General features: G+C 41.0%; 1 protein-coding gene across 2 annotated transcripts in view; it reads right to left on the minus strand.

Moving 5' to 3' along the window:
* Window positions 1-13138, minus strand: part of MLIP (muscular LMNA interacting protein) — a 131505-nt gene that overhangs the window by 105338 nt on the left and 13029 nt on the right. Inside the window, exon 1 of one of the 2 annotated variants that reach the window (XM_069011421.1) lies at window positions 3137-3296. The exons of the other annotated variant lie outside the window; for it this stretch is intronic. Within the exon in view, the coding sequence (XP_068867522.1) occupies window positions 3137-3265 (129 nt within the window). The 5' untranslated portion in view covers window positions 3266-3296. Of the gene's footprint in view, window positions 1-3136; window positions 3297-13138 lie in introns of those variants that run through there. 2 annotated transcript variants of the gene reach the window in all.

Below are 13138 nucleotides of genomic sequence, written 5' to 3' on the forward strand. Positions count from 1 at the left end.
GGTTCACAACGATAAAGTCAGGAGGCCAATAATAGAAACTGGAGTGCTGGAGGAACCTCTCAGCGGCTCTGCTGAGGATGCCAAGGTTTCCAACACACCCTTCTGCTGCAACATCAACTGGGATCATGTTGTCTAAGGCGGAATTCACACACAAGGCTGGCTCTGCCCATACCAGCAAGGGAAGGGGAAGCATGAAGACACAGAGTAACACAGAAAATGTTTGCTGCTGTTAAACAAGAACATGCTCTCTGGTAATCTGTGGTTCATTATCCCTGCTGTAAAGCTGGCTGTTTAGGCATTTCACTAAATCCCTCATAAACACACATCCTTTCCACCTCTTCCTGTCAACACATTGGTAAAAGAAGGCTCTCATAAAGTAAATAAATAAGTAGATGGGATAAATTAATAAATAAATATTGAACCTTTTTTTATCTATCATTATATTTTTATCTGTTATAACTAGGCACACTCCTTTAGGCATTTCTCTTGATAGATGTTATACTCACGTGATCTTTAGAGCCTTGGATAGGAAGAAAAGGTAGCCAGTCATCTCCCAACAGTCTACATACCTTACACATGAAAAGTTGATAAAAAACCCCCCAAACCTTAAACTGTTCCTGTTCTGAAACATTCTTCAGAACAAAGAAAAAGTTAGTTCAGTGACAATTGTTTTTCTTTAGTCTTTCTTTCACCTGTGTAAGACAGCCAGCAGAAGAGTAAATATGGCAAGGCAAATGCAAAGAACCAGTCAAATCTGCAAGAGCTGCTGTAACAGAGGGAATAAATATGAGCTTGATGTCATGAAGTAAAAAATCACCATGCTGTGTCTCCTGGAAATGCTGGGATAAAAAGAGCAAGAGTAAGCAACATAATACCCAGAGGAAATCTGCAGTTCTCCACTCCTCAGTGGGAAGGCAAACAGTACTAAGTTCGTATCTCCATAATCTTTCCTGAGGCTGAAACTTATCCCTGTGGCAAGGGATTTCATAATGTCCTTGCACCACTTAAAGACCTCAAAGGAGGTCCTCAGTGGGACCCAAACAGCAGCCTGCACTATGCTGCTCCTTCCATTACCGACCATTCCTGCGGTGCAGGGGGAGAACCTGAACCCCCTCCGCTCCCATTAATCTGTCCATTTGCCATGGTTTGAAATGACAGACAAGGACAGCAGCACCTCAGGTGGGCACATTCAGCTGTGTCTGCTCGATGCCCTCCCAGCCCTATCCCACTGCTAGCTGGGAGACCCTGGATGTCAGCAGGCTTCCAAACAGTGGCTCCCAGGGGAGTCACTTCCTCCTTGGGCTGGGAAACAGAGATCCATGTCAGTAAAAGAGTAGGCCCTCAGTGGTGCAATAAACCAGTAATGCAGGACTCCAGACATTTATAAGCAAGTAGTGGCAGATTTTTATCTGGTGTTTATGCTGCATGTAACTTAGCACTCATCCTAACTATCCTAAAACTTAATCTTCAGTAATGTTTATAGTCTTAACATGCAGGGTCTAATATTGTTTTCATGTCAGCTCACCCTCTGATATCAAAGACAATCACTACAGAAAGACACAAGGAATTGACTATGTAAACTGTACTCAATAATTTTAACATAAGGTAGTGGTGAAAGTATATAGTTTCACAAGTGGGTTTTCCATTAAAGTTCTTGTAAAAGCATTTAACAGCATTCACTTGAGATTCTCCACTTCTCATGAATGGAAATTTACATTCGGGATGCATCATGCTGCTGATCATGCAACTGCAAGGCAGCTGGAGCAAACTGCATTGGAGATGGGAACATGAAAAAAAGGCTATGAAAGCAAGAGAGTATGACACCAAACTTCATGCCATCACACTAAAATCAGGGAGCCCAGGAAACAAACACTGGATGCAGGGCTCTTCTGTAGCCTGAATGCTATTATATAAAGACCCTGGAGATAGAGCATAGAAAAGCTGACATCACCTTATTATCTACCACACCTTGCTCAGCATGACATTTCATCAATAAACCTGAGGAAAGACCATGATCCTAACCATCTGAGAATTTGGTTTTATATAATCATGAGAGTACATTTCTTATTCCTACAGAGAAATAATGGTTATTCTACTCCAAGGACTTTCTGAGACACTGTTAGTAACTGTATATTTCCTGTTTTGCTTCACAAGGGAAAACATAGCAAACAGGTGCTAAGGATAAAGCATGTTCTAGACATTGCCTAAATTACTGTGCTATTTCAAATTGCTTCTTTTTATTACAGTCACTCGTCTCTTGACACCTGTTTCTCTTCTCAGACCAGGACCTAACAAGAGGCCAAGAGAAGCTGATGGAGAAGAGGGTTGAGGGCTTTCTTGTAAGGTGCAAGTGCTGTATATCCCAAATAACAGTATCATGTAAATAAGGCATTTAAGCATACGTTATCTTCTGTACTCATTTGATCTGCTGTTCTTGGAGAAGGAAGCGAGTATCATGATGCTTGTGTGTCACTCTCAGCTGTATTTTCACTCTTGTGGCTCCTGCAATTCTTTAAATTTGCACATTCTCATTTTCAGCCTGGCTCAGCAGTAGCCCAGGGCTGCCAGCCAGTGGCTGCACCACATGTCACACATCTGCACTGCTGCTCTCCTAAGCCCATAGCTTTTATTTGCTCAGCATCAGACACATCATAAGAATTCAACAGAAGTATTAATTCTTACCCTGATGTGGTCAATTAAGCTATACTCAGTTGAAAACCACCTACTTAATATATACCAATTAAAAACCCTAACACTAATACAGCAATTACTCTCACAGTGATTTTTAAAGCTCTAACGTGGAGAGAGTTTCTGTCCCACACTTAAATCAAAAAAGCTGAAAGGAACAAGCACAAACTCAGTAGGCTGCCCCATGACTCTTAACTGCCACTCCAGCAGATGGCACAAGTTGAGCTTTCCAGGTTACTTCTGGTGCTCACCCTTCTCTCAGCCCCACCATGCCCTGCCAGCAAGCATCCCCCTATGTTACCCCAGGTCATATGCACCCAAGGTCACTTGCACACGCCTGGAAACGACAGGACACCAGCAGCATTTCTAGCTGGTATTCCATGGCAGGATCCCTGCAGAAATGAAGAGCATGACTGAGCTACCAAGACAGCATATGAAGCAGGCTTACCTCCAGGCAGCCAGGAGCCAAGGGTGGGAAGGTGATCCTTAAGAGAGGTGGGTCCACATTCCTGCCGCAGAACCCGACAGCTGCTGCTGTCACTCCCTGGTCCACCCCGCTGGCTCTGCAAACACTCATAGAGCAGGAGATAGCAGGCGTGGAGAAAGGAAAACAGCACAGGCACCACAAGTTTCTGCTTTGCATGTGTGGAAGCAGAGTCCTACATGTCGTGTACAGGGAGCAGGAGACTCTGTGACAATATTCTCCAAAGGGAGATGTTTGTATACGATTGAGGATGAAAACAAAGAAGGTTATTTCAACATAATAAATTGTTTCCAAGAGCTCAGAGCCTTTTCTGACACGGCAGTCCATGGAAGCTGTACGTGCATTCTTCTCTTTGCAGGTCTTTTAAGTCAATTGCTTTAAAGTGGACTATCCTTGGGCTGGCAAGGTCCTACATCTACTGTCCTCCAGGGGTACAGATAGGAGTGGAACAATAGACCTCTCTTCTGTCAGATATCCATTGCTTCAGCTATATACATGATGTCCTTGAAAATTACTGCTATATCCCAGCCAACCAAATTATCCTGGGCTGTAAAATATACTTCAGTAGATTAGTTACACACACAAAAAAAAATCTTCCCTCCCATATTGATTGGTACTGTTTTCCATGCCTTCCTCCACAACGATGGATGTAACAATGATGAGATGAGGCTAATGAAATACATTAGTAAAGCATTAAATACTTTCATAGCTATCTTTTAAATGATGCAGCAGCTGCGAATGAGGAGAAGCCCTTTCCCCATAGTTAACAAGGGACTGCTCCATAGCCAGGCAGTGGCTTTTTCTAGTCACCTCCCAGGTCAGCAGGAAATGAGAGCACAGGATATGAGCTGTCATTAACAGACCAACTCCCACTGAGCCTCTCCACCTTCTGTCTCTGCCCATTCTTATCAAACAGCCAAACCTCAAAAGAGACATTACTCAGTGCTGATAAGGACACCAGCATCTGACCTTTACCTCTGCCCCTCTTTTGCAGAACAAAAGCAAAACATAATCAACTGCCACTGACTTTTATTTTCTTAATTGAATAAGCATAGGCTTTGATTGATATATTTTGTAGAGCTGCATGTCCATAGAGAGTGTTACTACCATAAGTTTATATTCACAGCAAAATTCTCAACACTGCAATATGAAATTTGCCTTGAAAATCAGTCGAAAAGGACAGACAAAGATCTCAGTGTTTAAAAGTTGTCTGAATGGCGACAGCGTTTGGTTAAAAGCTTGTCATTTTGATAGCAAATATTTTGATTTTCAAGCTCTAATGAAGAATCTAAAACAAACACTTATGCATGGGAACTAAAAAGGAAGAAAATACCAAGTTCTCAACAGAACTCTTACTTTTGTTTTACTAGCTTTCAACTACAACTTGTTCCACAATCTAAGGCTGGTTTAGAACAGCTGAATGAGTTTGGGGGTTTTTTTGCAGTCTAGTAAGACACAATAAAGCACTAGTAAACTGTACATTACTAGCTAGAGTGCCAAAGCATTTGTGGATTCTGAGATGGATATTTTTGCAACATGCATTGATCAAACATTAAGTCACAGTGGAAGAACCCTGTTTTGGAGGAAGAAAAGAGATGGGAAGCAAGTATTTAAATATTATTTCATTTATCAATATCATTTAAGCCTATGCTTATGCACATTCTACAGTCTTTAATATTAAAGTCCCAGCAGATTCTACGATAATGTTTATTTTGCAAATGAATTAAGTTAGCTTAATATTCCTATTGCTATCTTCAATTAAAATGCAGGTGTACAAGATAATAAAACCAAAGTGGATGCCATTGACTTGATATCATAGTGTTAGTGCAAATCTATCTTTTCAAAATAAAATATCCCTTCTGTTAGTAGGAGATATTTTTGTCTTTGTGACAGCCATCCCCTCCTGGGAACTTTCTAATTCTGTAAAAGGCAGCTACCAGCATTCACTGAAGTTATATACGAGTGATCACCTGAGAAATCTTTCTCAAAAATGTGAATAAAAGATGAGGGTTTATTTACCAGGTCAGTGGGTTGTGCTATATTACATTTACAGGAAAATAAACCGTATAAAGATCATAAACATCATAAAAACCATCAATGCATACTTTATGTACATGAAAAGAAAGTCACGGCATTCAAGTCTAGCAGGGCCAGACCCCACCTCTGAGTTAAGGCAGCAGTGTGGAACCCAAAATAAAGAACAGTCCCAAAAGATTCTTCTTAAACACCTTAAAATGCATTAGAAACCTGAATAGCAGTGAAGAGAATTAAAGGATTGAAAACTGTTGTACAGGAAAATTTGCTCTTAAATGCTTACCTCACACATACACACACACATACATATACATGAAATACAGGCATACTGCAGTAAGCCAAATTAAAAGTGTTCTGCTTATATGCAAGTCAGAAAAAAAAGTAAGTTCCAGATAGTTCCTCAAGCATAAGAAATTGCTTCTCAGTTCACTCTCAGGTACATAGTTGCATAAGGTGCCTCCTGCATTTGGATCTAATAAAATACAGCTGACAGGTCCTGTTCAAATCTGATATACATTCACATTACTGATATAACTGGAGAAACTATTCTTTATTACATTAAAATGAGATACAGAATTCCAACACAAATAACATTTCTCAATGAGTAAAAAAACAAGCACAATTAAAAGATGGAAATTTTTTTTTAATTCTCATAGAAAATAACATTAAAAGGGACAAATCATAGGAACCTGGGGGGACACAGAAGGATGAGCTGTATAGACAAAACATGGACACAAGATTTAAAAAATCCCACCAAACTATACAATTGCTTTCAGTGTGTTTCCAATGGGTAAAGTACCTTCTAAATAAAAATCATCTGTTTTTTTCTCCATTACATTTAGGTGCTGCAGGGTACCTTTACAAGTGGCTACTGAAACATGTGGTGACATTCACATGACTTGACCCAGTGCATTTCATTTCAGGTTCTCAAGTTCTTGCCAAAGGAAAGCTCAAGGCAAAGAAATACAAACAGGGTTCTCCTCCCACAGCTCAAATCCATCCTCCATGTAATGGTTTTTACTACAAATAAGGCATAGCGGTTCAAGTACTACATTAAATGTAGTCAAACAATGGGAAAGAAAACCACCCATGAACTCCTTCCAGAAAAGTACTTTATTAGGGAGGATAAAAAGCACTGTTCAGACAGTCTGAATAGGCATGGCCTTCTGCGCTGTCAGGCTCCTCGGGCTCAAAGTCATCAGGGTCTGGGGGCAACTGGTCTGCATCTTCATCAGAAGTGGAAGGGCGTGTGAGGATTATCCGAGGTATCTTCAGCAAGATGTGAAAGATTTCAGAGAAAAGAATCAGATCAAGAGCAGGGAAGTGTTTAAAGGGAATATTTTAAAGAGACAGGGGAAAAAGGTGATGAGAAAAACATGTGAGAGGTGCAACACCATAGAGAATCATAGAATTGTTTAGGTTGGAAAAGACCTTTAAAAACATCAAGTCAGACTACTAACCCAGCACTGCAAAGTCCACCACGAAACCACATCCCTAAGTGCCACAACTACATGTCCTTTAAATACCTCCAGGGATGGTGACTCACACTTCCCTGGGCAGTGTGTTCCAATGCTTGAACCCCTTTCTGTAAAGACTTTCTTTCTAATATCCAATAGAAACCTACCCCGGCACAACTTCAGACCATTTCCTCTTGCCCTGTCACTTTTTGGATTGCAGAGGAGACTGACCCCCACCTTTTTACAGTCTTCTTTCAGACAGTTGCAGAGAGCAATGAGGTCTCCTCTGAGCCTCCTTTTCTACAGGCTAAACACCCCCAGATCCCTCAGCTGCTCCTCACAGACCCTTGTGCTCCAGACCCTTCACCAGCCCCATTGCTCTTCCCTGGACCCACTCCAGCCTCTCAATGTCTTTCTTGTAGTGAGGGGCCCAGACCTGGACACAGCACTCGAGGTGTGGCCTCACCAGTACTGAGTACAGGGGGACAATCACGGCTCTGGTCCTGCTGGCCACACTACTGCAGATACAGGCCAGGATGCCACTGGCCTTCCTGGCCACCCGGGCACACACTGGCTCATGTTCAGCTGCTGTTGACCAGCACCCCCAGGTCCTTTCCCATCCAACAGCTTTCCAGCCTCTCTAGCCCCAGCCTGTAGCTCTGCATGGGGTTGTTGTGACACAAGTGCAGCACTTGGCCTTGTTGAACCTCACACAATTGCCTTGGACCATCAATCCAACCTGTCCAAATGCCTCTACAGAGCCTTCCTACCCTCCAGCAGATCTACACTCCCACCCAGTGTCACCTGGTGTCACCAGCAAACCTGTGGAGGGTGCACTCAGTCCCCCCACCCAGATCATTGACAAAGATACTAAAGAGGACTGGCCCCACTACTGAGTCCTGGAGAACACCACTAGTGACTAGCCACCAGCTGAATGTAGCACCATTCACCACCACCCTCTGGGCCTAGCCATCCAGCCAGTTTCTGACCCAGCAACAGTGTCCCTGTCCAAACCATGAGCAGCCAACTTCTCCAGGAGAATGCTCTGGGAAATGAAGTCAAAGGCTTTACTAAAGTCTAGGTAGACAACATCTAAGTGGTCACTTTGTCATAGAAAATTAGGTCAGTCAAGCTGTAGTTCCCTGGATCCTCCTTCCCACCCCTCTTATAGATAGGAATCACATTTGCCAACTTCCAGTCAACCAGGACCTTCCCAGTTAGCCAGAACTGCCAATATATGATGACAAGTGGCTCGGTGAGCGCTTCACCAGCTCTCACAGTACCCTTCATGGATTCCATGTGGCCCCATGGACCTGTAGGTGTCTAAGTGCAGCAGGTGCTGAACATTTCCCCTTGGATTATGGAGGTTTCATTCTACCCCCTATCCTTGTGTTACAACTTAGGGAACTGGTACCCAGAGAACAACTGGTCTTGCTATTGAAGACTGAGGCAAAGAAGGCATTAAGTACCTTATCCTTTGTCTCTATGTTTCCTACCACATCCAGTAAAGGATGATTCTCCTTAGCCTTCCTTTCATTTTTTGTTTATGCCAAAAAGCCATTGATAATTAAAGTGAAATTAGGATAAATTGCCTCTTCCTCTAATTAGCTAATCTTTTAAAATACCTTCTATACGTAAAAAAAAAAGAGTAAAATATTTTTTAAAAATAAAGACAAGTAAATATGAAAAATTAATTTAACTTCATTATTCATTAATTCATCCCCCTGAAAGCAAGAAAGGGTTCATTAAGAACCAAAAAGCATATCAATTATTGATCTTTGAAAAATTGCATGTTTTGGCTTCTTTACTGACAAAATATATTCAAAAGAAACATTAAGAGAAAAATCAGTATTTAAATTTGTCAGTAAAATATGCATACATGGATTTGATTCTTTTTTTTTTGGATAAGAACTTTATTCTTTGCAAATTATATTGTAATGTTTTAAAATTAATTTAATTGCTGTAACTGAGGAAAAAAAAACAATGGCAGGCTCTTTATGTATAGTCAAATAATGTATCAGTAATTGTTTTATCAATGAATGGATTATTACAAATTTCACTCTGATGCACAAAATCACCCTCCTTTTTACTGCGTTTCAAAAAAAGTTTAACATGTAATGAAAACATATAAGGGTGAGTCAAAGTATCTAAGGAAAATGTAATATGATAATGTGCAATAAAGTGGCCATTATGAGCAATATGAAAACTTTCAGGAAAGTTAGTACTTCTTATTTATCAGCTACTTCAAATTCATAAGAACATTTAATGTTGACACCACACAATTCAATTGCTTATATATTACTTCCTTGCTGTACATTATTTGATTTAGGAAACGACACAAGCATATAGATGCTTTGTGGCTGTTGAACTTTCAGCCAGGAGGTTTCTGCATTGAATTAAAATAAATTATTCCCCAGGCTCCCCTGACATTAGCTCCGACTCCCCCCAGCTCACGGCACACTACATGTAGACACCAAAGTGCAGGTGTCAGTCCAGAGCTGAGTCTCACCCCTGACAGAAGTAAAGTACTTTTAAAACCAGCTATAAATTTAGTTTATACCCTGGTGTACTGGGCACCCAATTATATATCCTTTTTTTTCCCCTCTTCTTTTTCTTCTGCTTAAACTAAGAAGGACACATTTCTGGAAGCTTTAAATAACCTCTACAGACCCTAAGCACTGGCCAAGCTAACAGCTCCTGGGAAGATTTGCTTTTGTCATGCACATGTGACATCACTTACAAGCTTTCCTTGCACTGGATGGTTCTGTTCTTTGCTGAAAGATGGTTCCTGCTTATCAACAGCCAGCAGCCAGCTGCTTTGCAGTACAGCAAATGCACATCTATACATACAGGTGGTTTACTGGGTCACATAATGAAATTCTGACACCTCAAGAACTACTGCAGAGGTCTATGCCCTGAGTTACCTACAGTCATATCCAGGACCAGGCTTTGCATTTCATTGAGCTGTCAGTTCCAAGCTCAGGGAAAACCTTTCTTTGTGTACTGTGCTGTTCAAAAATAGACATGTGCACACCTCCCCATGACTGACATGTATTTCATTAGCAATGCAGAGTCACCAGTACCTATTTGACCTTTTGAAGAAAAGACCTTAGCCATTTTGAATGTCATTTTTTAAGCACTCTTTATCAGCATGGGTCCTACTCCCCAGTTTCCAAGGAGCCAAAACTAATTCTCTATAAAAGATTTTCTTCAAACACTTCATGACTGCTTTCCTACTATCTTTCAAATATTACAATGGGACTAGGTCTAAAAATGATAAAGTGAATTTAATTGATGAAAAGTGCTCCTTCAACATTTCTGTGGTAATTGTATTAACTACTCCACAAAATACACGGTGTTGGAGAAATCTTACATCTAATCTTTCATGTTGCTGCAGATAAAGAGGAACCAGCACTAAATGAGCAACCAATTTTCTACAGCAGAGGCTGAACAGTGTCTCAGTCCGTAAGTGCTGCAAAGGCTGGAAACTTGCACTCGCAAGAGAAGAGTGGGCTCAGGTCTGATCTACAGCAGCCCCTCTGTGCCCTCTCCAGGCAGGAGAAAGCTTACACGTACGCTGACTCATGCTGATTTGGAGACTTACTGCTGAGTCTAACAAATCAATGTCCTGGTCCAAGTGCAGCTGTATTCTCTGTCCCTCTGCTTTCTGCACATCTCCCTGCCCACTCTCCCTCTGAAACCCCATGTGAACCCATATCACTATTGTCCCTAAACCATCGCTGCTCCTTCCCCTGCAGCCAGTTATCCTCCTCCGTGCCTGTCTCTCTGACAGGACCCTGAGGAGTGCTCATTTCCTCAAATCTGAATCAGAGGTACCAATGAAAAAAGAACTCTGTTGCAGATTGTGCCAATTATGCAATTGAAAATGCAACTAAGTAATAGAGCATGCATTTGTCCAAGGTCTAATTCAATAAGAGGCTCAGGCCTCTAGTCAATCTCTCCTCGCAGCAAAACTTACCAATTAATCTCCTCTATAAACCAAAACCAACAGAAAATAAGTGTAACAAACACACATCACATTTCTAACCACAGTGGCCTTTCCATCTTTACCTAACTATCCCCTAGGAACCCAGCACTCTATCACTGCCTTCACATTCACCCAAGCTCCAGGAACATCACAATACAAGCTTTATCAGCTTCATTTCCTCTTTCAGTTTTGTTTAAAAATGAAAAAACAACAAAACCACAAATAAAGGGAAGTAACAAAACTCAACAACTCTAAACTTGCATTGTATTTCGTTACATCCTTTTCTCAAACCCAGCGCTTCTCTTCCCAGAATCCTGGGGCGATTTTACCTTTGCTTTCATATTTCCCTGCTTATCTTCACTGACCTCAGCATTACCCTATTAAATAGACAAGCTTTGTTCTTGGAGCTTTTCTTTACTATCCGTATTTGAATGTACATTTCCTGGTGCAGCATGATAGAGGGAAGATAGGAGAATAGATTTCCTATGTGAAAAAGTGGCACAGCAAAGAGGAAGCAAACTATTTCCACTGCCCATTACAGACAGGGCAAGACAGAGACATTTAGGATGGCAATGAGGAAAACCCTTCCAGTACAGGCACCTGAGTTGCCTGTCTAAGGCATGTGGGAAGGTGTGAAACTTCCTTCCTCTGTAGATAATTCTGAAAAAAAAAAAATTATGATGGTGTAGGAGGAAAAATTATCTAGATTTTCTATTATTCCATTGTTTTCTCCACTGGTTGTTACGCAGCAGTGTTCGAACTTCTTTAAAATACTTATGTGGAAATTGCAACGTCTTCCTACTTCACTTTCCATCATCATGCTTTAAATATCATTATTTAAATAATAGTGGAACTACTATTCAACCTCAAACCAGCAGAATACATAGAATACTTTTTCAGAAAAATGCGTCATTGCAAATGCACTGCATGCACTTGAAACTGATGCCTTTTCCTGGTCTTAAAATCAAGTCATACACGGTTAGAAGGGGAAAAGGGATTTTACCTTGGTATTTATTTTAAGGATCCTTAGGTGTACACGTCCAGGTCACATGCATCAAGATGCACCCTGCCGAGTCTATGTGTGTCCACCCCCAACATTGGGTATACCATTATAGGTTTTACTAATTAGCATATCTATCAAAGATTCCCCAATGAGAGGCTCAAGTGAGCCCCTCTCCCCAAGGAACCTTCCCCTGGATGGTTCTATCTTGGTTTACAGAATGTATCCTGGAGAGGACCTTGGGGTCTGGGGCACACTGATCCCTAGCTACGAAGCTTCTAAAATGTTTAGTCTCTTAGCTTGACAAACAAGTCCAAGAATGTAGGCAAAAAGCACTAGGAATGCAGAAGTTGTAAAGAGGTATAACAGGGGTATAAAAGAAAAGGCAAAAATCTTCATGGCATCAAAACAAGTTACTATTTTTCCATTTTCCCCTGAAATTACGTTTTCAGTGCCTAAAAAGTAAACTTCACAACAGACATGTCTTGTAGTAAAACCAGTGGGTTCACTGTGGAAACTTCTTTCATTACCTTGTTTGTGCCACTTTTTATAACATAACCACTAAGACTTTCTACACTAAAAAAATTCTGTTTTGTTTGAATCAGGCATAACTAAAAATCAAATTATTTCAGACACTCTCATTTAATGGGATTAACAGCCTACATTGAAAGTCAGAGTCCTTCAACTGGAACACAGACAGGAGCTGCCTGTGCACTCCGGGTCCTCTGCAGAAAGATGCAAAATAAAGCCATCTAAACAACTTGGGGCAATTCAGCTACAGTCTTGGCTGCAAAAATTCTTTCATACTGAAACAGGATGGGAAAAAACCCGCAAGGAGCTATGATGCTTCAAATGAAAGCAGTTTCTTAAAACATGATAAAGGAGATGTCCTGCCAACAAGTTAACATCCAATAGTTTTTAACTTCCAGATGTGCACATATGCTTTCCTTACCTACTTCTAACCAAAATGTCTGTCCAAAACATTACAGAACAGTCCATAAAGGACAGTTCATTATGTCTTTTTATAACTTTTTCAAAACTAACACTGAACAGAACAAACATATTTTTTTTTCTTTTATAAGCCTTTCCCTTCCCCTGGCCTACCCCAGTCCACAAGTCCATATTCCAGTATTAGCCAGAGAGGAAAGCTCTCAAGGCAGCAGTCACAGCTGCAACCCAAGCTTCACATCAAAGGCATAGCCAGCAGCGACAGGGCAAATCACACCTGGCAGCAAGTCCAGCTGCTGGGGACAGAGGCTACAAATCAGAAGGTGAAACAACACATGAAAGGCCAAAGTTTGATGGAATAAGGGCAGGAAAAAAGAATTTGGATTCATCCTTTTTAAGAAGAAAACCAGACATACTTTTAACTCTAGTTCAAACAGGTAACTTTCTAAAGAAAATATTCCCCAGCTAGAAAATACCTGTAATAGGGATGCCTGCCTGCTCAGCTCCATGTATCTAAACAGTGCATATTTTTAAAATTT

The sequence above is a fragment of the Aphelocoma coerulescens genome, chromosome 3, assembly GCF_041296385.1.
Source record: "Aphelocoma coerulescens isolate FSJ_1873_10779 chromosome 3, UR_Acoe_1.0, whole genome shotgun sequence".
Lineage (NCBI taxonomy): Eukaryota > Metazoa > Chordata > Aves > Passeriformes > Corvidae > Aphelocoma > Aphelocoma coerulescens.